The 27,945-nt window shown below is 38.1% G+C and overlaps 1 protein-coding gene across 1 annotated transcript in view; it reads left to right on the top strand.

Moving 5' to 3' along the window:
- Nucleotides 1-27,945, top strand: part of LOC102869221 (cubilin-like) — a 396,294-nt gene that overhangs the window by 318,646 nt on the left and 49,703 nt on the right. Inside the window, exons 56-59 of the mRNA XM_006894323.1 lie at nucleotides 2,013-2,162; nucleotides 14,594-14,794; nucleotides 17,487-17,616; nucleotides 23,280-23,497. Coding sequence (XP_006894385.1) covers nucleotides 2,013-2,162; nucleotides 14,594-14,794; nucleotides 17,487-17,616; nucleotides 23,280-23,497 — 699 coding nt within the window. The remainder of the gene's footprint in view (nucleotides 1-2,012; nucleotides 2,163-14,593; nucleotides 14,795-17,486; nucleotides 17,617-23,279; nucleotides 23,498-27,945) is intronic.

Raw genomic sequence — 27,945 nt, 5'->3', positions numbered from 1 at the left:
ACCTCACATACTTTGGGCATGTTGCTAGTAGGGGGCTATTCCTTGGTGAGGGACATCATGCTCGGGAAGGGAGAGGAAGGACAAGAAGACACTTTTACCAGGTGCATTGACACAATGACTGCCACAGTGGGCTCTACTGTGTCTCAAGAAGTGTGAGGATGGCACAGCATAGGACAAGGTTCAGATCTGCTGTTCATAGGATCACTCTGAGTCGTACTCGACTTGATGACATTTAACAATAATAACAACAGCAACAAAGAAACAACTAATAATTGTAAGTTTAACAATTCAAATCCACCAGTCATTCCTTCAGAGAAAAATGGATAGTCTCATCCTAGAAAAATGTACTTGAATGCCTGATGAGAAATTGCTATGAGTTGGAACCAACACAACAGCAGGAAGTAAGGCATGGGAAGGTCACCCTAAAACCAGTGAGAATGGAATTGCATTAAATAGTAGACAGTTGAGAACTTACATAAAAGGCAAAAATGCCACTAGAAGTTGATTCCACATCAGTGGCACATGTGTCCATTCCCACTAATGGTGCCCCATGTATAGAATTGCACTCTGTCGGGTTTGTGATAGCTGGTAGATCTCTCAGCCTTCCTTCCAAGACACTTGTGAGTGGACTTGAACTTCTAACCTTTCGTTAGCAGCCAAACGCAATAACCCTTTGCAGCACCCCGGAGCTCCTAAGAGTGATGGTAACCAAGGACCTTAAACAACTTTATCTTCAAATGGGATAAATATTCAGCAGAAAAACAGGAGGAAGAAACTAGTAGACATCACTGGGCTTGGTAGATGGCACATTCGTCACATGCATTAAAATTACGGATTACCAGGCCTTTGAGTTCAGAATTTTCATGGTGGGAGAGTAGTAGCTACCATGTTTCAGCTGTCACTCAGAGGATGTACACTGGCAGACATTCTTGTCAGGATTTTCCTTTCTAAGTCAAACATAGATCTACTTCTCTAGCCATTAAGCAAAAATTATTCACTGCCATCTAGTCAGCTCTGGCTTATAGTGACCTTCCACTGGGATTCCAAAGGCATAAACTTCATGAGAAGAGATACTCTATCTCCTGAGGAGCTCCTGGTCAATTCAGAACACCAGTGCCATGCCACACCCCAAGGATTATACCACCAGGGCTCCTAAAACACAAATTAGTTTAGGGAAAGTGGAATAGCCTTGAAGACTGGTAACCAATGGTGCATGCTTCTTGTTTGGATTAAATTAATTACTCATGACTGCAAATGATATTGGGAAATAATTTTACTTATGAAATCAGAGGAAACATTGCAGTAAATAGATATTTCAGACAGGAGTGAAAGAATGAGGGTAGTGTAAAGGAAGCCAAAAAAGACAATTATGACGTCAGCTTAGTTTCTACAGTTGGTTTTTTGCACAGTGTCTTTATTTATATATATTGATAAAACAGGGAGTGATGTGATTTTATAAAGATATTTCCCATTTTCGTGGTGAAAGACACTTCTTTTTCTTTCTGAGATCTAAGATTCTCATTAAATGAAAATATAACCAATTGAAATGACAATGATAAAGTCTATTTTTTAAAAAATAGCTGTCATATTTATGGCCCAATTATAAGGGTAATTAACATAGTTTTCTAATAATAGAGTAATATATTTTATAAACATTAAGTGTTCAGAATATTGTCCAGAGGGTGTAATCACATGACATCAGCTTTTTCTTTATCCACATGTATCATATTCAGTGTTTACTCGTATTCTACAATGAAATATCTGCAGTGAAAGTCGTATTTATCCATCATACTCTATAGCCTTTAAAAAGGTGATATAATCTCATTTTACATGAATATTTCTTTTTAAATCAGAGGTTCTTCCTCTCTTCGTTTTCTGCCTCTTCCATTCGAAGACTCTAAAGCAATCATTCCAGCAGAAGATTTAGGAAATTGGAGTTTTTCCTTCACTGATAAAATCAATACCATGTGTGACAGCAGGTGTTATGACAATTCCCTTTTCTTCCTCTGTAGGATGTGGAAGTAATTTCACTGACTCTACAGGTTACATCATTTCACCAAACTACCCAAAGCAGTATGACAACAATATGAATTGTACCTACATCATTGAGGCTGATTCTGATGCTGTGGTCATCCTGACCTTTGTGTCTTTCCATTTGGAAGGTAAGTGTGTTCTTAAGCAAATTGCAATTACGTTTTAATACATGAACAAGGAATCAGTAGGGAGCAAGGAGGCAGAAGTACTTTAGCATCATCACCATTTAAAGGAAATAGTAAAATTATGTCATAAAAGAGTTGGATCTCGTATGCAGGTGAAACATGATCAGCAAGTTGCTCGGATGGAAAAACTAGCTGGTTTGGTAGAAGAGCTGGAGGCGATGAATGGCGGTTTAAAACCATCAAGCAGCTGCTGGGTTCACACCTTCCTAAGGTTGCTGTTGCCTCTAGAGCAAAAGTGTAGAGCCAGCAAGGGCCTCTTCATAGTTCTTTGGCCTTCCAGAAGTTCCCAACTATATTGCTGAGTTGTTTATTGCATCCACATTTGGTTTATCTGTTATCTCTCTCTAAGCAACAAATAATAAAATATGTGATCTTTCGGGGGGGGGGAAGAGTTGTATCTCAGGAACTCGGAAGACACAACTTGCAGGATCTCTGCCCTGTTGCCTACCCTCGTCACATGGCAGTCCCTAAACCTCATCCTGACCAAATTATTTTATCAATTTAAAAGTCTCTGTACAAAAAATTTAATAATATAACCCCCCCCAAAAAAAGAATGTATGTATGTGTATAAAAAGCATGGGCAAATAAATTCTAGTCCATGTAAAAAAAAAAAAAAGTCTCTGTACAATGTTTTCCCCCAGTTTGGCCAGATTCTAGAGAATCTACTGTGAGGATCAGGCTTTGTCATCTTCAAGGAGGTCAGCATTACCCCCAAATGCCTTGCACTCCATGTAGGACTTCCCCTTTTCCAGCAAGTTCAAAGAAGCTCAATACTCTAAGACTGACACTGTTAGCAGTGCCATGCATCAGGAAAAAGGAAGCCTAAGATCCAGAAAACCTCAGCTGCCGAGAATTCTGTGTATAGGGAGGGCCAGCCATCCCGATGGTGGGGGTTGTCCAGGAGCCTAGGCCTGTCATGCTGCCAATGCTGCAGGTGCCTTGCATTGTGTCCCACATGCCAGGCCAGCCGTGATCCTGTCACTGGGCCTTACACCAGGCAAGAGCCTGGCTGGGGCTGTGCCGCCACAGCAGCTTATGTGGACGCAGATGCCACCTGCCTAGTCAAATCACATCTTGTTCTTTACCAACCTGACATTCTTTTTAACTCACTTTTTCCTGCTCGTTTCCTGGCTTCATGGAGGTCTGGCTGGTCCCTGGACCAGTAATGCGTTCATTACCTTAACAGAGCTTGACACAGTACCATGAAGAAGTAGTACTTTACCCCATGTCTACCTCTGTTTTTTCCTTTTCATCTGCCTTAAACTTTTAAATGAAGTTCCCCTTAGGGACCTTCTCAAGCTGCTTTGAGGTGTGTGGTTTCCACACCACATACAATGTATTCAGTCTGGTCACTGCTTCTTGTGCCAGGAGGCTGGAAATACAGTGTTATTTTGAGGTTTAGTTTTAAACACACACACACACACACACACACACACTGTTATTGTTGTTGTTGTGTGCTGTCAAGTCCCTTGCCCCTCTACAGCCATCAGCATTTATCAAAGTTCCCAGAGTTCCCAGATGCATTTTGTTTAGGAAGTGGATGTCACTCCTGCTTCCAAATTATTTGTTGAAAATAGGGGTTGTTATTCATTTTCTTTTACACTCTACATACTAACATTGAGAAGAATGGGCACCCCAGAACACTTAACTATGCTCATTTGAAACCTATACCTAGACCAAGAAGCTGTTGTCCAAGCAGAACAGGAGACTACTGCCTGGTTTAAAATTCAGAATGGTGTGCCTCAAGGTTATATCCTTTCTCCATACCTATTCAGTTGGTATGCTGAGCAAATTATTAGAGAAGTTTGACTCTGTGAAGAAGATTGTGACATCAGAATTGGAGGAAAACACATCAACAATCAATTTGCTGAAAGTGATGAGGACTTGAAACACTTGCTGGAAAAGCTCAAATAATACAGCTTTCAATATGAATTTACATCTCAACATCAAGAAGACAAAAATCCACACCACTGGACTGATAAGCAGTATCATGATACATGGGGGAAGACTGAAACTGGCAATGACTTTGTTTTACTTGGTTTCACAGTTAACACCCTTGGTACCTGCAGTTAGAAGATAGGAGACATATTACTTTGGGCAAGTTGACTGTCAGAGACCTCTCCAAATTACTGAGGAGCAATGATGTCAGTTTGAAGACTGAGATGTGCTTGATTCAGAACATGGTCTTTTCCATCACTGGCTATACATCTGAGAGCTGGACAATGAATAATGATGGCAAAATAATTGATACCTTTGAGCTGTTGTGTTAGAGTATTGAATATCCCATGGACTGCCAAAAGAACAGATTATGTCTTAGAGAAAGTAAAGCCAGAATGCTGCTTGGAGGCAAGGATGGCTAAGTTTCATCTTTTATACTTTGGGCATGTTGCTAGGAAAGGTTATTTCTAGAAAGGGGATATCATGCTTGGAAAGGTAGAGAGAGAGTCAGCAAAAGAGAGGAAGACCCTCAAAGAGATGGATTGACAGTCACTACAGCAATGGGCTCAAGTGTGTTGGAGATGATGAGGATGGCACAGGTTAAGACAGGATTCAGATCTGTTGTTCATTGGGTCACTCTTGGTCATACTCAATGGCACCTAACAACAATAAATACACACACACACACACACACACACACACACTCATACATTTATGTTCTGTAAAAGCCATTGTTTTGCCAAAACAAAAATAGGTATCTCAATAATGTTACTGTGATAATATTAGGTATTTTCTGGTTGAAGAATGACTGACAATAGACACAACTTGATGTTTAAAGAGTACTATGACACTTCAAAAACCTGAGCCCTGATGGTGCAGTGGTTAAGTGCTCAGCTGCCAACAAAAAGTACAGCAGTTCAAAACCATGAGTTGCTCTATGGAAGAAAGATGAGCCACTCAGCTTCCATAAAGACTTACATCCTTGGAAACTCTGGAGGGAAGTGCTATAGGGTCACTGGGAGTCATAATTGACTCAATGGCCATGTGTTTTGTTTTAATGCACATGACACTTTAGAAAATATTTCCCTTTAAACTTATTGTTTTCTACAAATTGGCCTTCCATCTAAAAACATAAATTAGTCCATTACTCTGTCAAGGTACCTGTGCATAATCAAAGTTTCTATTTGTCGTGGTGTCCTCTGTCTGTGAAAAGTCAAATTTAACATCTGGGAAACATGTTTAGCGAAAATGAAAAGGACATGTCTGTGCTCATGTAGGAATAAATGATCTAAATCCTCTGCTTTCCCTGTGACCTCACCTCCGCCTACATCTCAACAGTTGTATCTTCTGGCATATGTTTTTGATAGAGAATTCCAGGTATAATCTGATGCATTGCTCTGTCAGGTGGGAATAAAAAGTGAAATATAAAGTTTTCAGCCTAGGCTAGCACAAAATCTCAGTGGTAGTAAAAGATATTTGTGATATGGAAAGTACTTCGGGTAGAGAGTTTTAAACTCTGTGAAATGCCATCCAGTTTTCTATTTGAAAGAACATCCATATCAAAAATAGTTGGAATGCTCTTCAGCAGTATGTGAAGAGTGGTGTGTCTAGACGGATGAGCTCTATTTTCTTCTTTGTGTTCTTTTTATAGTCAGAAAGGAAGTTATTTTAGAAGGACGGGAAAGTAGCACATAGTATGTGGCTAGAATTGTTCACTGCTATGTGCATTTGTTTTTATTAAAATAATAAACATGAGAATGTCATGTGTCAAAAGCATTCATTACCAATCAGTGATTGCTAAGTAAACTATGAAGCCACAAAGGGCACCATCAGTACCAGTTCTACCTGTGTAGTTACAGTGGAGCTACTCTGACCCCCAACAGGACCCCTGGCCATAGCTGGCTAGTGTCATAAGGGAAAGCATGTCCATTGTGTGGTGTGGTTGGAGAAACAATAGCATTTTAGAGTGAGTCACCATCTGCCATCTCTTAGTCACACGACTTTGTTCAAATGACTTAATCTTTCTTTCAAAGAACTACTTTTCTTTTTAAATAAAATAGTTGCTGTCAGTCCCCTAATTTATGTTCATGCCACCCTGCCTTATAACATCCCCAGGTCAGCTGCACATTTGACCATTGTGGGGTCATCATGGTCTAGAAGTCTGCTGAAACCTGGAATCACTTTCATTAACATGTCATTACACAAGGCTCTGCTGACAGATGCAGGAGTTAAGAAAGTGAGATTATTGCAAATTGTAATTCATGACAGTGGCCTTTCTAGTCATTTCTGCTATTCAAGATCTTCAAATGTGTCTATACACAAGGTCTTTGAAAGCACATAAGAGGTTTGGCCAAATTAAGTGATTTCTATTTCTAGTAATGAATTTTCTAACCGTCAACCAGTTTAATGGACTCTTCCTTTTTTAAAATGTGTAACAGGATTCCTGTATGATAATGTCTTATGATATTTTTGATGTTACAACCACTCAGCATTTTCAAACCGCTATATGAGTAATTGGGTTTTGGCTATATAGTAAATGAATCAGGATAGTTTCCCAAAAAAGATAATCAAATTTCTTTTCAAATTAGGCTAGTAACTCTGGCTATATATAAAGTGAATCATGATTATGTCAAGAGTAGTGTTTCTTGAAGACCATCAACACGACACGGTTTCACTAACCACGTAGAACATAACCTTCCCTTAGTCCTTCCAAAGTGACCCTGGAGGAGACATGGCAGCACACCACTGGAAACTGAAGAACTACTCTCCAGGAAAGACACTGCCTCATGGCAGGAGCAGTGACCTTTCCGGCTGTCATGGGTGATAGAGACTGTTTTTGATAAAAAGCAGCCAAATAACTAAGCAGTTCTGAGCCCAAATACAAGCAAAGCAACCATTGGCCTGTTCACAGATGAGTAACATTAATTTGTTGTTTTGTAGACTGCTAAAACAAAAAGTCAAGTTCACCAGCAAAAGTAGGGCTACATCAGACTACATCATACTGGTCCACATGTTGTGCTGCTAAACACTAACAACTTGTTAGAAAATGGTTTATTGGAAGTGTGGGTGAATATAAATCACATGGGAGGAAACTATCCAGTCTCCCAATGAAGCAGCTAGTGGATTTAACAACAAGCCTTTTGGCTGGCAGCACATTTCCTTACCACTATCACACTTTGCTAATTTACCTCGACATATATTTTTTCTAATCTTCTCATAATTGTCATATTTCTTTAATAGTTGTTCTCTAGGGAGTTCTGGAAGCCTAGTGGAAAGAAGCTTTGCTGCCAACCCTAAGGCACATGGTTCAAATCCATCAGCCACTCCCTGGGAGAAATGTGTGTAGTCTCCTTTCATGTGATTTAATGCCTCTGAAAATCTACTGGAGGGACAGCTATCCTCAACTTGGCCCAACTTGAGGGTATATAACAACTGGATTCCTTTTACTAAACAGTGTTGCATTGTCTTATATAGTGTATTTATTATGAGTTAGAACATATTTGCCAGCAACTTCCAAAAACATTACCAGAGACTCTTTTTCTAAGCCTTGACTGAATCTATGCCTCTTTGCTTTAAATTATATTGTATTTGAGATATTTGCATAGTTTTTCATTATATATCCTTTGACTCTGCTTTCATATCATCATTTTCTGATAGCTGTGTTCTTTATTAAGAAGCCCTGGTGGCATAGTGTGTTGTCAGATTGTTTATCTAAAAATTCCTGGTTTGGATCCATCAGATACTTTGCAGGAGAAAGATGGGCAGTCTACTCCCATAAAGATTTATAGCTTCAGAAATCCAATGGAGTTGCTGTGAGCCAGAACTGACGGGACTGAATTGGGTTCTGTTTTGTTTTGTTGGGTTTTTTTGTGGCCTTTATTGCCAAAAGTCTTTTTTATTGAAAAATTAGACCAGTACTCTTTGGTTGAGGTGATTTGTAAAACTTGAGAAGAGCATATTTGTATGCAAAATCATTTGATACCTATTGACATACTTACCTATCATTTCGTGGCTTGTTGCCTTGCCAATGCTGAGGGCATTTTTTAATGTTCTCAGATATTATATTGTTTTTGTGTGCCATCAAGTTAGAACCAACCCATAGCTGACCCTCCAGAGAGTTTTCAGAGGCAGTAAATCACATGGTAGGAGACTGTCCATTCTACTTCTGCAGAGCAGCTAATGGGTTCAAACCATGTGCCTTTGGGATTGATTACCACTAGGCCACAGAGCTCCCTGTCAATGTTGTCTGGTGTCATTAAATCAGTTGAAACACAGAGAAACTTTATGTACACCAGAATGAAATGCTGCCACCTGGTTCTGCACCATCCTGTCAGTCACTGCTGGTCACGTTCGTTGTAGTCACTCCATCAGTTCAACTCATGACAGTCTTCTAGTTTTTTTTCAACTTTATTAATCATGATTTCCTTCTCAAAGGACAATCCCTTCTGGTAATATGTGGGAACTCCACATTTTGTACTTATAAGGGGGTGAGGTGAAATCTTGCCCTCCTTGCTTTTGAGGAGCTTTCTGGTTGCACTTCTTCAAGACAGATTGGTACTTTCTTTTACCAGTCCATTCCAGTTCATACCAGTGCACTCAACATTCTTCATAAACACCAAAATTAATTTCTTCTTTAATCTTATTTATTCATTTTCCATTTTTTAAGCATGTGATATTATTAAAATAGGTAATTTTTTTAAAGTTTGGCATTATACAGATATTTGATATCCTATTTGTTATTGCTAGCTGCTATCGAGTAGCCTATAACTCTTAGCGGCCTTGTGAAATTTGCACTGTTGCACCAACCTTGCAGTTTCACCGTGCTCAAACCAGTGTTGGAGTCACTATATTAACTTGTCTTGTTGAGAATTTTCCTCTCTTTCTCCAACCCTCCACCTTTCTCAGCATGATGTCTTTATGTAATATCAATAGGTCCAAAGTATGTAAGGCAAAGTTTTACCAGTCTTTCCTCTAAGAAGCACCCTGTTTGCATTTCCTCCAAGATGGATTTGTTTGTTCTTTTGGCAGTCTATAGTATATTCAATACTCTCTACCAACACTACAATTCAAATGCATCAAATCTCTTTTGGCCTTTTTTTATTCAATTTTCAGCTTTCTGATACATATGTAGCAATTGAAAAGAACATAGCTTGGATCAAGTGCACCTTGGTCTTTCAACTGATATCCTTGTTCTTTAGCTCTTGGAAAAAAGGGTCCTTAACATCCTGCTGTCTTATGGGAAATAAAAACTGGAACGGTACCTTACCTTAAAGAAATAACTACTGGTAAAAGATACAAGGAGATTTAATCCCTAATGAAACTGACAAAAGTCTTAACTTTGACATTTACTGAATCAGTCTTTGGCCATAAGTAGATTGCCTGGAGTCTTTGTTTCCTTATATGATATTCTATTGCCACCTAGAAAGAAAAATTTAATCAATCCCTCAACTTCACCTGCTTCTTCCTAACACAGTTTCTTATTGTAGAGAACAGATCTTTCAAACTTCTGTTTATGGCTCATGATACTACTGCTTTTTTCATATCTGAACTTTTTATAATTCAGCTAGTCTGCTTAATTATTTACTTCATAATCAAGAATATGGAAAAAATATACCTTATTTCTTAAAACTTTTTCCCATAACCTTCTGAGACATCCACTCTCATGGTGGTCTATACTCTTGGGGAAGAGATGGTAAAGGTAGCTCTCTAGTAATTACAGAACATGTGCTTTGCGCACTATTTAATGCTGGAGCTACATAATCATCTAACAAGAGAGATCTTTCCTTATATTTTGTGATTTTTTTTGTTGTTATTTAAGAAACATTGTTTCTGACCAAAACTATGTAATTAATGCATTTGTATTTTTTTTAGATGTTCTACTAGTTTATTTACAAAATTCAAATACATTGCTTTCAAGAAAAATTCAATTTCCCTTAGCCCCCCCACCCCCCACTCATCAAATTGTACAACCCCATGATTAATCCTCCCCTCCCCCTGTACATCCTCATCCCTCTGCTTCCAACCTCTCCCAGCCCTCTTGGATCCTTATACTCATTCTATAATAATGGTTTTATACACTATTTATCCTTGTGGAACTGAGTTAGTTCACCCAGCAAATGCTCTCCAGTCCCTCCCCAGTTAGGTAATAATTTACAGAATCATTGCTTCTGCATGCTGCATAGTATTCCATGGTGTGAATGTACCATAATTTCTCAATCCGTTTGTTTGTGGTTGGACATTTGGGCTGTTTCCAAGTTCTTGGTGTTGGTAAATAATGCTGCAATGAACATTGGTATACAAGCCTTTGTTGGTGCTTCAGTTCTCATTTTCTCAGGGTATTTTCCAAGTAGTGGAATAGCAGAAGTCATATGGAATTTCTATTTTCAGCTTTTTGAGGAAGTTCCAAGATGCCTTCCATAGTAGTTGAACACATATGCATATTTTGAACCTATATCCATTTATTTGAAATTTAAAAATACTGATAGAGCTTTTAACATCTGAAGTTATAATTAAGATATATAATTTTTCCATATTCAAACAAGATTCTAAAATTAATCTACTTTTCCCACTATTTTTTCCCAACAATGTATTGCTTCTTATTGCATAACAACATTGAGATTGTTAACAGCTTTAGTCTGCTTGGCTCCACGGTCGACGCTCTTGGCACCAGTAGCCAGGAAATAAAAAAATGTATTGTGATGGGAAAGTCTGCTGTTAGGAATCTCTCCAGGTTACTGAAGAGCAATGGTGTCACTCTGGAGACTAAGGTGCATCTGATACAGGCCATGGTCTTTGCAATCACTTGTTATGAATCAGAGAGTTGGACAATGACTAGGGAGGATAGAAGAATAATTGATGCCTTTGAGCTGTGGTGCTGGAGAAGAGTGTTGAATGTAACCTGGACTGCCAAGAAAACAAACTCATCCTGGAGAGGGTTAAACCAGGCTGCTCCTTGGAGGCAAGGATTCTGGGGCTTCGTCTGACATACTTTGGACATGTTGTAGGAGGGACAGGTCTTTGGAGAGGGACATCATGCTTGGGAGGGTGGAGGGAAGGCGTAGGAGGGGAAGACTCTCTATGAGGTGGATTGATTCAGTGACTGGGGTAATCCAGATGGGTGTGTCAGAGGCAGTGCCATTGTCACAGGATAGAGCAGGGTTTAGGGCTGTTGTACATAGGGTCACTATGAGTCGCAAGCGACTCGACGGCACATAACAACAACAACAACAACATTTTTAACTTGTAGGTTTATGCTCAATTAGAAGGATTTCTCTTCCATAATTATCAAAATAAGAGAACTCAGGTTAATTTAATGGATGTATCTTAAATGTCTCATTTCTTTAAGCTGGATGCTAAGTTAACTTTTAAATTACATCAAAATTGTGCTGTAGCAATAACAATTTTCTCTACAATTATATTCATACTCCAAATAAAGGGGATTCTTTAATATACATGTATGTAAAAAAAAAAATGTATAGGTCAATTTTCTTTCACTTCCAAGTACTAGATTAGGTTCAAGGTAGTTTAGATATAAAGTTTATTGGGAAAATAGGGTGTATCTCATTTCATTGAAAAAAAATATTTTAAATTAAGGAAAAGGCTAAGGGCTTCCAAAACAAATTAAGTAAGCAACAAGAATTTTTAAACTCATCTCTTTTCCTCCTTGTATGGTTGTTTTCTACTTATTAACTTTATTTTCCCTTACACTAGCCTGTTTGCTTAGTGACTTGCCCGAACTAATTTTACAAATTATGTACTTTGTTTGCGACCACTTACATCGCCATGTAGTTAGGCTGGTGGTTAGGTAATGATTAAACAGGGATTTCCTTAAACACCTGGTGTCTTTAAATCTCCCAGTCTCTGCCAAGGGCTCCATGTGCACATTGGGTCACAACTTATGCATTAGTAGTACAACGGAGTGAAGTTACAATCCTGCTTATGTGAACGCTTCAGGCCAGCCTGAAGGACGTGGTTTCAGTCATCTCTGTTCTCATCTGCACACACAGAGCTTTCCCCATCTATGTGACCTAGGAAGGTACCAGAGCCTCTATAACCAGTTCGTTTCTTACTTTTTCCTTTGGAGCTTCTAGGTTACTCAACTGTTGACCACAACTGCCACCATGCCAAGATATTAAAACAGTTGCTGTAAATGTTTCTTAACAAATACCCACTGACGATACACTTTTAGCGATGAGAATTTTGTATCAGGTCAAAAGGGCTGTTTTGCATATAGTCCTTTTGAGTGGGACCTTCTGGGGAACCACACAACAAGTCAAATAATGACAATTTGGTGAGCAGAGGCTTTAAAAAGGAATATAGCTCCCACCTGCGTCCATCAACCCCCAGTGAACCAGATCTTGTCTATAAAAGCTACAGCTCCTCTCTGCCTGAGGGTGTAGATCATTGTTTTTCAAAGTTACTGCTATGCTTGTGAGTGGAGGGTAGCAGCACTGTGTAAACTACATTGCCACAAGCTGTTTTTTCACAATTTCACAAGTCAGTGATTCTTCTCAAATAAACTCCTTGGGTTGCTGTAAAATTTTCTCTTCATTTTCAGAGCGATTGAAATTTCCTTTTTTCTTTTGCCTTATGGAGGACTAATTTTTAGAAGTCCTCACCATCCATTTTGGTTCACACTTTCCCAGTTGTTAGAATTTTATTTACTCACTACATACAATGTCATTTTTCTTAAATTAGTATTTCAGAAGAAAATATTTTAAAAATCAATTGTAGAAGATTTTGCTGAATGGGATACTTATTATTCGTTAACAGAATATATTAACCCAGAAAGATAACTGAAGAGGGTATGGTAATCAAAGACTTTTAAATCTGCTATTTATTCTGTTTTTTATTTTTCTTAAAGGACAGTGTATGTATGTGTGTTTGTATGTGCATACACACATTTGTTATATAATTACAAACCAAAGCAATTTTTAACATTTTTAAATCAGTAAATCCTTAAGCAATATTACGTGTATAGCCATTTATGAGAGTTAAATAATCAATAAGGGATTTCTAATTTCTCTCATGCTAAAAGCCCCTTAGCTCTTACTATGAAAATGTCAACTCATCGCAGGCTTTCTCAATACACCATCAACATTTTGTGTCAGATGATTTTCTTTGCAGTGGAGGATGAGTGACTATGCATTGCAGATTGTTAAGGAGCATCTCTAACATCTACAATGGCATACATAAAAGTAGCATCCCGAAGTTGGGGTGTTTTTTTAAAAAATTTATTTTAATAAAAGTTAAAGAAACGTAGGGTTTCCATTCATTCATTGTTGCACTTTTCTCCCTGCCCACTCCTCCCCTCCAAATCACTCAACTCTTTGAAAACTAAAAGAAAAATTCTTTCTTTGTTATACAATCCCTCCCCCTAAGTCCACTCCACTATGCAGCCTTCATTCTGGCCTCCTGTCATAACAATAATACCTAATCATATATCCCTTTTAAACAGTTCTCTCCCTCATCTGTTTCAATGCTGCAGTATACATTATTTATCCCCTCTTTCTCAGTCTTCCCTTAATCCTGATGTCTGTCCCGCTTTACAACAGTAGCCCTATGCAATATTTGTCCTTTTGTGACTGAGATATTTCACGCAGCATAATATCCTCCAGGGTCACCAATTTTGTATAACATTTCATGAGTTCCTTATTTTTCAATGCAGCATAGTATTCCATTGTGTGAATATACCAGAGCTTTTCTATCCGTTCGTTTGTTGATGGGCACTTGGGTTGTTTCCATCTCTTTGCTATTGTGAACAAAGCCACAATAAACATGCTTGAGCATATATCTGCTTGGGTGGTGGTTATGGTTTCTTTAGGGTATATTCCCAGTAGTAGAATTGCTGGGTCAAATGGTATTTCTATTTGCAACTTTTTGAGAAAGTGCCATACAGCCTTCCATGGTGGTTGCACCATTTTACACTCCCACCAACAGTGAATAAGGGTTCCAGATTCTCTGCAAGCTCACCAGCCTTTGATGTTTGCTACTCTGTTGAATTTTGTTCTTCTTACTGGGGTGAGATGATATCTCTTAGATGTTTTATCCCTAAGTTTTAACAACAACAAAATCTCTTCAGATACTGTAAAATATCTCCTGGGAGACAAAGTTACTCCCAGTTTACAGTCACTGGATTAAAAAAGCTATGTCATAAAGCGGGGATGGGGGGGTGGAAATGGGATTTACCTATTGTGGAGTGCTTGAGATAAATAGATAAGTCATTTCACAATGAAATTCATGGAATCTCCTAGCAAAGTTCCATCAGGAAAAATTAAACAGAAACTTATTGGGGGGGAAAAATCCTTTTATTATCATTGTAATTTCTCTATAAAATGCACGAATCTTCATGACACTTTTGGCTTGGTATGTACAGCCTTTATTGTTGATGTTGTTTCTGATTATAATGCTGGTCATTTCACACTATGTACATACAGCTCGCTCGGCGATCGCAGGAAGTTGTACCAATGATGGAGTCCACATCATTAGAGGTTACAGCTTATCCTCCATGCCATTTACTACCCTGTGTGGTGATGAGGTCCTGGCTCCACTCTCCATCTCTGGTCCAGTGCTGATTAACTTCTACTCTAACGCACACATCACAGACTTTGGATTCAAGCTTTCCTATAGGATAACTTGTAAGTAGCCTACATTATGTAGCTTGTAGTTCTGTTTTCTTATTTTATGTGTGTGTTAATTCTTATCATATTTGTTTGTGACTCATGCTATCACCATTTTGGAGCTTTAGAAGATAGTAAGGAGAAAGGGAAAATTAGGTGCCTAATACAAAAGTCTATAGATCATTTTCCATAAAAACGAAGAGGAGGAAACTGAAAAGGTTGGATAATGATGGGCAAGATCCAATGGTAATTGATTTTCTAAAACATAGAGCATGGGATTGATTGTATGAACCACAATATGAGTGAAGATTAGTGTGAAACACAATGTATATGAGCTTTGTGCGCAAACCAATATAATTTTTTTTAAAAATTAAAGAAAATAAAGAGGAGTTTTCTGTGAACTTTTGCTAAACCAGCTTTTTAGAAATAAAAAGAATTATTAAGTATTTATTTTTAAAGTGAATATTATTTTTGTCTCTAATTGTCTGTACAATAACAATAATATCTTTTAAAAATGGATTCTCCAGTAGCCTGTTTCAACCCCTCATGTCACTTTACTAATGTGAAAAGTATCACTACTTTATAAATCAGAAGAAATATAGAAGCTGTATTTATGATTTTCTGCTAGGAAATTATTTTTTTAATGATATGATAATAGCATAAACCCTAAAGAAAAGAAAATGCATGCAAGTACACTATAAAGAATTCTATGTATCAAATCCAAAGTTAGAGACAGGCCAGTTAACAGATAAATATCTTTGAAACTACTACACAATTTTTCTGACAGACAATTTGATCTCTATTTATTCCACTTAGTAAGATCATGTTTCCCTACTCTAAACAGTCTTTTCCTTTCTTGTAATAAACTTAATTATTTTGTCAACAATTATTTTAACACACCATGCTGATTTCAATGAAATGAGGACACAAATCCTGTAAAATTTATTATCATCTTTACATAGGTAAACCCATTGCTAAAAGAAGAACATTAAATAGGGGTGATTTCCCCTAAAGTAAGTTACTATTTCCATCAGTTGTTATTGTGTGCCGTCAAGGTAGACCCGGCCCATAGCTGACCCTCCAGCAGGTTTTCAGAGGCAGTAAATCCCATGGGAAATTTTCCATCTTTCTCCCACAAAGAAAGTTTTCATAAGTCATTTTCATTAGCTAGTATCAGAATCTTGACTCTCAGCACTTACAAAGTATATGTCAAAGTGATTTTATAGGTTTCTTGGCATAAACAGGATAAATATGAATGACTAAAATTTCTTCCCCAATCGTATAAGGATTGATTTGGTTCATACTCATATATGATAGCTTCTTTGAGTGGTTAAAACCTAAACTTTTTATGTTATTTTCTTTAAACAATTTATATAAGTTTCAATATAGTTATCACAATATTCTTGTTTCATTTTAAGACTTCCAGTCTTTACTGTGTGCAAACATTGAAGGTATTTAAATATTGGTAAGCTTTCAAGACTGTATGATTGTGTACAAATGCGATAGGGTAATGTCTGTGTAAATCTAACATTTAATCCACTACTGTGTTTCCTGGGATCTGAGCACATGAATACTTATGGGTATAATAGAGATTAGTGTTCCCTGCAAAGTGGGCTTAGCAGAGACCGTTATAATAATGTGGTGTGGTCTGTAGGGAGTTGCACTGCTAAGTCAAAGGTGGCGGCACTCTGGCGGTTCAGATTCACCAGATGCTTTGTGGGAGAAAGATGAGCAAGTGTCTCCAGTGTGTTACAAAGAACCTTAAGTGGCAGTCATAATATTTGTTCTTACTTCTAAATCACATAAATGGACATATATAAAGATAGGGTACAAACCATTGGAATGGCATAAAAATCTACCATTCATAATTTTGGTGTTTCAATATTATATAAATACATCCTTTTCTTGCTGTGATAAAATTAAGTGACATAGTTTGAGCCTTCCTTGGTATAGTCCAAAGAATAATGAGACATTTTAAATTGCTCTTCTGTGGCTTTCTGATATTATTATGGTGTCATTTTATTGATTAAGCTGTTGATTTTGGGAGTCAGAGGGAGAGTGAACCTGTCTTCATGCTTGTTGAGGACTAATAATACAAACTCAGGCGAGTATAGTTCTCTTCTATCTCACAACTAGGCAGACGTACATAGGACCTACAAATTATGTATTTGAACCTATAGAAGGAATCAAACTTGAAAACACTAAATGAAACTTACAGTACTGTTCTTTATAAAATTCTATCCTTAACAAAGGAGACTTAAATGGTGTGAGATTTGTAAATGTCAGTCCTTTCTGAGTCTGAATTCCAAGAACCTGCTCTGGATTCTTCTTTACTCTCTAAACTTCCAGTTATTGTCCACATTGCTCTCTCAGTCTTCTCATTAAATATAGGGACAGAAACCTTTGCATTCCAGCACTTGAAATGCTCTTTCTCACTGTTTTCATTTTGCCTAGTAATTTGATTCAGACTTAATTCTTTCTAAGATGTGCCTCAAAAGACTTTTGTTCTCATCCTACTCTATCATTATTTCTTTTATTTCTCCCTTATGATAAAGGCCAGTTATTTGTCAACACAATGAATGAAAAGAGGTTTGAGTTGCTTTGAGAAAAATATTCTTTTATGGAAAAGAATACAATGTTGTAGAATATTTTAGAATTGTCTCTCCATGCACAATAACTGATATCTGTTTGTTCCTTTGTCTTGCTGTAGCCTGTGGTGGCATTTTCAACTTTTCCACTGGAATCATCCGGAGTCCTTCCTATTCCTATTCAGACTACCCTAACAATATGTACTGTTTGTACACCATCACTGTTAGAGTCGACAAGGTGATCCAGCTCAAGTAAGTAGGGAAAATACACCTTCTTAATGAAATCTTTTCAGCTCTTTACAGAAAAGATATCCCGGCCTGATGGAAAGCATTGAGTCTCCTCATAGGTCTTTAAAGAAATCTATAGGAAGGAGGGGATCTGATGGGATAGTCTGTAGAGAGTTGTGCAGCTAACTAATTGGCTGCTTGTCTCTTGTGGTTCAAACCCACCAGGGGCTCTGCAGGGGCTGAGCAATAGTCTACCTTTAAGATCATAGTAGTGAGCTTTTTGAGTTTGAGACAAAGGTGTGGAAAGATTCCTGGAAACAGTAGGGAAGTGGCTTCGTTCTCCTCATGCAAACAAATAGTGATTAAGGGGGAAGGACAAGCACATGAGTTAAAATTGTTATCATTTTCCCACCATTCATTCCTGCAGAGCAAAGTCTGCATTCGATGTGTACATTTTATATACAGGTACACAAATTAACAAACTATTTTAAATAGTCCGTAAAATAATCACATGAGGTTTATGTGATTTTTTTTTATTTAACCAATGAGAAAACTGAGGCAGTCTGATAGAAAACTGAAAAAACATACATACACAACTAAATAAGGAGTGAAAATTTGATTCCATGGTAGGTATCTGCCAAAGATCATCTCCTGTTTCCTTCAGCTGTCTCGTTCAAAGGGTTAATTTTCTAACTACTTAAAAGTGGCGTGTGTTTTTCCTTCATTTGTGTATTAGAACACATTTAGACTGATGTTGTAGAGACATTATATCTGTATTACAAGTCTTTCCCTAATCCTTCTCAGGGAGTTCTGGTGGCCTAGTGGTAGTAACTGCATTGTGATATCAAAGGCACACAATTCAAATCCACCAGCTGCTCTGCAAGAGAAGGATGGAATCTCCTGTGGGACTTATTGCCTCTGAAACTCACTCGAGTTTGGGTCAGTTCTGAATGATGGTAATCAGTAACATCAACAATCCTATTCAACTAACAAGAATGATTAAAGGACAGAAATCTACAGCTTACCTACGTGATAAAACTTGAGGGTGCTTTTATAAAAAAAATAACCTCCTCTTCAGAAATATATTTCAGTGTTAACGTAGCATGTCATGGAAAACTCTGGAGCTTGATATAGTTCACAGTATTACAGCATTTTTCACATAGAAGGTTAATGGGTTGGAACCACCCCTCTTCCCTGTCCAATAATAGCTCTGTGATCGCCTTCCACCTTAAACATGACAGACTGTCTATGGTCTACCTCTCAGGGCCGCACATGAAATGGGGCCTCTGCTGAGACAGGTCTCATCCAGCCTGCTTTGCTCATGTAACAAAAAGTGGTCTGTGGTCTGGACCTTCAAGAAAATTGCAAAACCCATCTGAGCTTTTTATTTGTAAGAAAACTGTCTCATTCCAAAAGTTCTTTAAAATTCCAGGGTCAAGAGAAGGACAACAAAGACCTACACCCCCCCTTAAAAACAAAACAAAGCACATACATGCTAAAAAACCAAGCACAACAATCAAACAAGCGGTCAGAAAGATAGAATGCCTATGATGGAATCACCAAGACAAGAATACAACATTAGGACCAGGTCTTGTCATTTGCTTCTGGTAGGATTGTTTCTGGCATGCATAAGTTTATAGTTTAAATGGGTGATTTGGAGGGTTTGTGGGGCTTTATGGCATGTTGTCATGTACTGTTGTTTATGATTCATGACAGCCTTACAGAACAGAATGGCCCCTGTAGGGCTGCCAAGGCTATTACCACCACAGGAGAAGATTACTAGGGTTTTTACCTTCAGGGGGTCTCTGGCAAGTTTGAACCACTGATCACTCAGTTAGTAGCAGAGTGCTTAACTGTTGTACCACCAGGGATATAGAGATGATGTTGTTGTTATGTGCCGTCGAGTCACTTGTGACTCATAACGACCCTATGTACAACAGCCCTAAACTCTGCTCTGTCCTGTGCCAATCGCACTGTCTCCGACACACCCATCCCAATTACCCCAGTCATTGAAGCCATAGAGATGATACTTTCTGGCTTTCCCCACATTTTATACTGGTCCCAGAGGATAAGTTCACAATTAGAAGTTTGAAAACTTATTTGCTATGTACTTTCTAAGAGTCCATATTTTATTCAAATAGACACTTTTAGGTGCTACAGAAGATACTTTAATAAAACCTAAGTTCTCCTGTCTATCTAGCTCTTCAACTATGCTGTCAGTGTACTTTATCTGTCAATGGATATTTCAAGATATCTTCTGTGCTCTTCTGAGTCAATTATACAAAATTTTTAAAAAAATCCAAAAGGTTTGAGTCTTCTTGAAAACTCAGACTTTTATTTTCTTTCGTAGACCGTCATGGAAAATAAACACTTTGTGTCCATAGAATGAAAATGAATGAAGTACTTTTTGAAGTTCTGAACTGTTGTTCTACCTTGACTTTTTACAAGAAATTACATATTACATGTTCTTGTGGGGTGGGGGGGAATTACATTTTGTTCTTCATAATCAGCTTGAAAATATTCAATCAACAAAGTCCAACTGGGGGGGAAAAATCAACATTTGTTTTCAAGATCTTTAGAAAGAAGTACATGTTTTAATCACTATTTCAAAATGATCTCATATGATACGTATGATATATTAATCTAGCTCCCAAAACATTAACAATAGCAACCACAACACAAACTAAGAAAGCAGAAAAATGTACAAGTTATGGAGAGGATATCAAAGAATTCATGTAAGTTTTTTAAAAAAATGCGTTATAATTAACACCACTGTAAAATTCAAAAGGAAAATAAAATATGTAGAAGGTTTTGCTTGTTTGGGGAAATTGCTTGAAATGACAAATTACATTTTTCATTGTTGTTGTTGTAGTTAAGTTGTAGTCAAGTTGCCTGCAACTCATAGCAACCCCGTGAGCAACAGCCCTAAACTCTATCCTGTGAGTTTTATTGTCTCTGACACACCTAAACCTAATATCCTAGTCACTGAATTAATCCATTTCATCAAGAGTCTTCCTCTCCTGCGCTGTCCGTCTACCCTCCCAAGCATGACAGACGTCCCCCTCCAAAGACTGGTCCCTCTTTGCAACATGTCCAGAGTAAGTCAGACAAAGCTTCAGAATCCTTTCCTCCTAGCCTGGTTTCACCCTCTCTAGATCAAACATTCTCCTAAGTGGTATAGCACTGGTCTGTCCATTTGCTGTACAGATGTTAACTCGTGGTTGCTGTGATGCTAAACACTGACCCTATTGTGTCAAATGTGATAATGGTCACTTAAGGTGGACAGTGTTTGGTGGAGTTCCCCGATTAAATCAAGCATGGAAGCAAGAGTAGCATTCACTTCTGAAATAGCTTGCCTCCAGAAACTCTATGAACTTGGAGAATTGATGAAAGTAATGTAAGTGTTCACCTCTTTCATTCATAGGGTTGCTATGAGTCGTCTACGACTCGATGGCACTTAACAACAACAATAGGATGAACTTGTTTGTTCTCTTAGCATTCCATGGTATATTCAATACTCTGCTCCAGCACCACAGCTCAAAGACATCCATTCTCCTTCTATCATCCTTAGTCATTGTCCAGCTCTTTCATGAATAGAAAGTAATTGCAAAGACTATGGCCTGGATCAGGTGCACCTTAGTCTCCAGATCTATATCGTTGCTCTTAGGACTTTACTTGATATGGTTATGCCTTTAATAGTTACTTGGAATGACAATGCATAAGGCCTACTTTAAAATAGGTTAAACCATATAGTAAGATTCAGTTGTATCTGTCAGGTTAGGTTATAAGTGTTTAAAACATCCCCAAGATTCGGTAGCTTGCTTAACTCAGTGCATTTATTTCTAATATGTGCAAGGAAGCTCCCTCCGAGTGGCCACCAGAGCTCCCTACAAATGCCACTAGTGCTACATAATATTTTTTCTTTTATGAGACACAGTCTTTAACATCTTCCTGGTTTTCAAAATCATAATGATAACAGCAACTTTAATTTGAAGTTCATCATGGTTCATTCAGAAATCCAAGTTCTAGAGGGTTCATTTCTTCTGGTACTTTGAATGAAGAGGAAGAGATTATGGCAAATGGATCAGTGGTTTTAAAATTTATTCCAGGAAGACATATGTATCACCTCTGGCATACATTTCACTTATACAAGCAAGTCTTCTAGTCATGCCAGCCCTGAAAGGCTGTTCAGAGGAGTGATCCTACTAGTACTAGTACTAGCGAGATGGAGAAGGGGCAGGAGGATGGGGTGTATAAGCAGGTTCTAGTGATCACTACATGGAGCAGAAGTGTGGATTTCTTGTTACAGCAATGAATGTGATTCAAGGAATTTGAGCTGATTCTTTTCTTCTGTTGCTGGTGGTGTGTATTGTCAAACCAGAACCAAACCATAACTGACTCTTCAGAAGGCATTCAGAGGAAGTAAATCACAAGGAAGGAGATTGTCCATCTTTTTCCAGCAGAGCAGCTGGTCGATTCAAACCATGTACCTTCAGCGTGGCAGTGCAACTCCTTACCGCTAGGCCACCAGAGCTCCCTTAATTGTGTTTCTCCCACTTGTTAAGTGCTGTTGAGTGGAGTACAATTCATAACAACCCCATGAACAGTGGACCTGAATCTGTCCAATCCTGTGCCATCCTCACACTTTCTTATACACTAGAGCTCATTGTGGCAGTCACTGTGTCAATCCACCTGGTCGAGGGTCTTCCTCTCCTTCACTGACCCTCCACCCATCATGTCCTTCTCCAAGGAATAACCCCTCCTAGCAACATGCTCGAAGTATGTGAGGCAAAGCTCCATCATCCTTGCCTTCAGTGAGCATTCTGACATATTTGTTTGTTCTTTTGGCAGTCCATGGGATGTTCAGTGCACTTCTCCAGCACTTAAAGGCATCAATTCTTCTCCTGCCATGCTTATTCATTGTCCAACTCTCAGATGCATAGCAAGCGATTGGAAAGACCATGATCGTTAACTCATTAGTGTTACATAATTTTTTCTTTAAAGAGAAATTACCTATATCATATTCCTGGTTTTCAAAAATCATAATAACAACAATACTAACTTTAATTTTAAGTATCTATTATATACCAGGAACCATAAGCTCACTTTTTTATATGTATTATTTCACTGAATTTTAACGTAACCCTCATTTAAAAAAACTGGAATATAGAGATTGAGTGGGAGAAGATTGACTTATTATTCTAAAGGCAGGACTTAATCTGTTCTATTACAATATCTTTATCCCCATAAGTAAAGAATAAAATAATAGTACTTTATATTTCTCAATAGAACCGTGATATACTTTTTTAAAAAAAATGAGACTGAAAAAAATAACATGTTGTTTCAATGTCAAATCAAGACATAGCTTAGGTTGTCATAGTTGATTTTGAAATTAATTCAATGCATCCTAATTGTAAATGCCTTGAAGTTCAGGATTGTATTTTACTCATATTTATATCCTCAGCCCCCATCACAGTCTTGGAAGTACTTGAAATCTTTCACTAAACTTTTGAACTTATTGGGTAAATAGTGCATTGTTTCTAAAAAGCCTTATTAAGTGGAGCTTGGCTTTTCTCATTATAATAATTTCCTTGTTTTTGTTTTGTCAAGAACAAAGGTATAATTTAATACAAATTCAGATGAAGTGCATCCGTGTTAACGTTAACCACATGCACTCCACTCCACAGGTTCAATGATTTTGATGTGGTTCCCTCCACCCTCTGCTCCCAAGATTACCTGGCGATTTATGACGGTTCTAACGTCACTGATCCCCTCCTGGGTATGTTCTGTGGCTCCAAGCTTCCACCAAACGTGAGAGGCAACAGTAATATTTTGCTCCTGGTGTTCAAGACAGATGAATTTCAAACAGCAAGAGGTTGGAAGATAACTTTCCAACAGACACTGGGTAAGGTTTTTGGCCACTGGGTAAATCTATTTTTCATGAGTCTGACCTACCTTTCCACTTTTTTTTTCTTTGTAACTTGACTACAGTTGCTTTTACCTTAAGCTTAATGATATACGGCATGTAAGTCATGATTTTATGAAGTATGTGCGTTATCTTTTGATTAAAAAAAAAAAAGTATTTCACAAACCTCTCCCTCTATTATACAAAGTCAAGAGCTATTTATATGTGGCTATCTCAAATGAGCCCTTAGCCTCCAATCACCAGTGAAAGTAGTAAAACAAAAACCAAAGCTCACTGCCTTCAAGTGTATCCTCACTCCTGGTGACCGCCTGTTTTACAGAGTAGAATAGCTCCATAAGGTTTCTCTTAACTGTAACATTTATAGAAGCAGATCTCTGGCCTTTTCTTCCATTGTTGCTGTCTATGTTCAAACCACGAGAATTTAGGTTGGTAGAATAGCAAGTGGAAATGATAGAAGTTGAGCCAGGTGGCAAACAAGGGCCAATAGACAGACAATATGAAACCATGTGTGTGTTAACTTCAATCTTCAACTGGTAGAAAGCTTTCTCTTTCTCTCATTACCTTTAAGTCAGAACAGACCTGGAGCTGACCCCGCCTTAGGCTTCCTAGACTGCCTATCTTTCTCCTGAGGAGCTGCAGGTATATTTGAACCACCAGAGAGAAATAGCATTCAGCATAATCACAGGACTCCCTACAGACTAGAGATCCCCTAAAGAGCCCTTGGGGGTTTAAGTATTTGTAACTAGATGCGGCTTTTAGAAATATCTCTGGATGAAATCAAAACAACTATGAGATAGCATCTCACCCCAGTAAGAAGAGCAAAATTTAACAGAACAGCAAGCAACAAATGCTGGTGAGGTTGTAGAAAAACTGGAACCCTTATTCACTGTTGGTGGAAGTGTAAAATGATGCAACCACTGTGGAAGGCGGTGTGGCACTTTCTCAAAAAGTTGCAAATAGAGATACCATTTGACCCAGCAATTCCATTACTGGGACTATACAACCTAAAGATACCATAAGCATGTTTATTGTGGCTTTGTTCACAATAGCAAGGAGTTGGAAATAACCTAAGTGCCCATCAACAAACGAATGGATAGAGAAGCTGTGGGATAGTCACACAATGGAATACTATGCTGCATTGAAAAACAAGGAACTCATGCAATATTATTCAAAATGGGTGACCCTGGAGGACATTATGCTGAGTGAAGTATCTCAGTCACAAAAGGACAAATACTGCATGGTGCCACTGTTGTAAAACAGGACTGATCTGGGGTTGGGGAGAGACTGAGAAAAGTGGATTAAATAATGCATTGAAACAGAGGAGGGAGGAAACTGCTTAAAAAAAAAGATCTCTGTGGTAGCAGTATGGTGGAAGACACAAATAACCTTAAGACTTAAAAGGGACAGCATTCATTCTAGGCATCTGATTGGGAACTGTTGAAGCCTTTGACTAACATAGTGAGAATGGGAAGAGAGAAAAGGATGGAAATCTTAAAGATAGTCCTAAAATAAAATACATTGGAAATAGAATGATTGGAACTTGATGACATTACACATGGGCTCAGATGAAGATGACCTTTAATAGGAAAGTTACTAGATGGTGTAGTGCATTTGGGGAGCTAAGGTAATGCTTTTGGGAGGAGGCTGAGTTTGAAATCTGCAAGATGTCTCAGAGGAGATAACTTGGAGGCATCTAGAAATTGAGAAGAAATTTGGGGTTGAGAGTTCTCTGGCAGTCATGAATAGGGAAGGCAGGGGAAGCTGGGCTTGAGAAGAAATCTGTAATAATGCTGTGGTTAATTCTAACTATGTGTGAGAAATAATTACCTATGTCAGCTTAACTCCATACTTTGAATCCTTTAACAGAGAAGGTGCCTTCTTACTCGTAAGTGTATCAATGCCACAGCCTAAGATAATTTATATTTGATGTAAAAGGGTGCTTTGCTTCTCCTGTTTGAATATAGACATTATTAGATTACTGTTCTGAAAACTAACATCTCTTCAAATTACAGTATGAAGACTCAGAAGAAGCTGGGGCATTTTCCAGCTGCTAAACCAGTCTTACATTTCACAATGTCTCTTTCTATTTACCACATGCTGTGGCTAATCTTTATCTCTCTGGTAAAATGCAGACTTTACCTTACACTTCCTTACATTTGCCACATTATCTTTTTCATACATGTCTTCAGGGATGCAATTAGACATTTGTGTTTTGAAAGCTTCCCAATAAACCACAGGCATCATGACAAATGGTATCAAAATAGTACTTTGTCACCTACCCTCCTTAGCTGTGTCAACAATAAGTTGAAAGCAAGTCTCACCGGCAAACAAAGAGTATTACCTTAAAAGAATTGCCTAAGTGAGGTGGCATACAAAACACAGAAGACTGCTTTGAAAGAATTAATTTTTCTTTGGAGATTTCTTGCACTAAAGAACTCATAGATTCTTGCCTTTAGCACAGACTTCAGAATGAAATGGCATATGCATGCATTTGATCTTGTTACCTGCTTTCAAGTTGTTTTTCTTATTCCTAATGTATTCACTGAGTCCCTGGGTGGTTCAGCAGTCACCATGCTTGGCTGCTAACCAAAATGTTAGTAGTTTGGGTCTACCTAGGGACAATTTGGGAGACAGGCCTGCCAGTGTGCTTCCAAAAAGAATCAGTCATTCTGCTCTAACTCATGTGGGATCAGTATGAGTTGAAATCAACTTGAACCCAGTTGTTATGTTATTTTTGTTGCTGGTTTTATGTGTATGTACAAGTGTCATCTGCTAAACCTATGAATGACTCCGACTATTGTCCCTTCCTGCTGTCCGTAGTCTTCCTGGCTGCCTATATTTCTAGTTGTAGCTTAATGCATATTATCACTTATAGTTCAGTACACAAATTTTTATTAAATAGGACATTTAAGATTCAAAGAGTTGTCTTCAAGCTCTCCAGCACTATCATGTGTGTGTTGCTTCTCTAATTATTTAGTGTTCCATGTTGTTGTTGTTATTGATTGTTTTGAGTCCAGCACAACTAATAGCAATCCCATGAACAAAAGGCCTGAAGCATGTTATTTAGGAAGTGGATTCCTCTCCTGCTTCTAAATCTGTCATAGTATGTTACTGTTGTTATATGCTATAGGATCCTTCATTTGTTCTCTGAGCTACAGAGATGACACTTACAAACTCACTGTGGCAGTCATCACAACAAAGCAAGGAAACACTGCATAGTTTAAAAGAAGAAAAGGAGTGCAGCAGGGGTGTGTCCTGTCTCCATACTTTTTCAGTCTGTATGCAGAACAGATCATTCTAGAGTCTGGGCTTTATGAGGAGGAATCTGGCATCAGGATTGGAGTAAGACTCATCAACAACCTGAATTATGCAGAAAATGTATACAATATGGATAGAAGCTCAACATCAAGAAAACGAAGATTCTCACCACAGAACCAATTGACAGCATTAGGATAGATGGAGAAGAGATTGAAATTGTTAAAAATTTCAGCTTGCTCGGTTCCACAATTAATACTCTTGGCCCTAGCTGTCAAGAAATCAAAAGAAAAATTGCACTGGATAAATCTGCTGTCAGATACCTCTCTAGAGTGCTGAAGAGCAAGAATGTCAGTCCAGAGACTAAGGTGCGCCTGATCGAGGCCATGGTCTTCTCAATTAGTTGTTATGCATCAGAGAGCTGAACAATGGAATAGCATGAGTGAAGAATAATTGATGCCTTTGAGTTGTAATGTTGTAGAAGAGTATTGAACATAACCAAGAGAACTAACAAATCGATCCTAGAGAGGGTGAAAACAAGCTGCTCCTTGGAGGCAAGAATTGTGAAGCTCTATTTCACATACTTTTGGCATATAGCCAGGAGGGCGCAGTCTTTGAAGAAAGATATGCTTAGAAGGGTGGAAGAATAATGTAGGAGAGGAAGACACTGGATGAGACTGATTGACACAATAACTGGAGTATTGAGGGTAGATATGTCAGAGACAGCGAGATTGGCTCAGGATAGAGCAGTGTTCAGAGCTATTGTACCTGGGGTTACTATGAGTCGACCCGTACTTAACACAGAAGGAAAATCAGCATCAGGAGCATCATCTACCCATAAGTCACTGCACTTTTATAGTCCTCTGCTGTTTTCTTTGGGTCACAGAGGGAAATGTAGTGTGGAGATCAGACATGGAATTTACCAGCACTGTGTTAGCACTGCTTTTCATAATGAAGACATTTGTCTCCTTTTCATTTATATAAATGCCATGAGAACTTGGAAATACTTAAGAAGTAATTTGAAGTAATTGTTAATAGTCATTTGCTACTGTAAACCCAAGTATTATTACTTTTTTTTTTTTAATTTAGGTTGTTTATTTTTCATTTCAGTGAACATCTACAGAGATTTTGGGATTCCATTCATTCATTGTTGCACCCTTCTCCCCGCACAA

The sequence above is a fragment of the Elephantulus edwardii genome, unplaced genomic scaffold (genome assembly GCF_000299155.1).
Source record: "Elephantulus edwardii isolate Elephantulus edwardi_28Jun2011 unplaced genomic scaffold, EleEdw1.0 scaffold00139, whole genome shotgun sequence".
NCBI lineage: Eukaryota > Metazoa > Chordata > Mammalia > Macroscelidea > Macroscelididae > Elephantulus > Elephantulus edwardii.
This window is presented reverse-complemented; position numbering and strand designations above follow the sequence as displayed.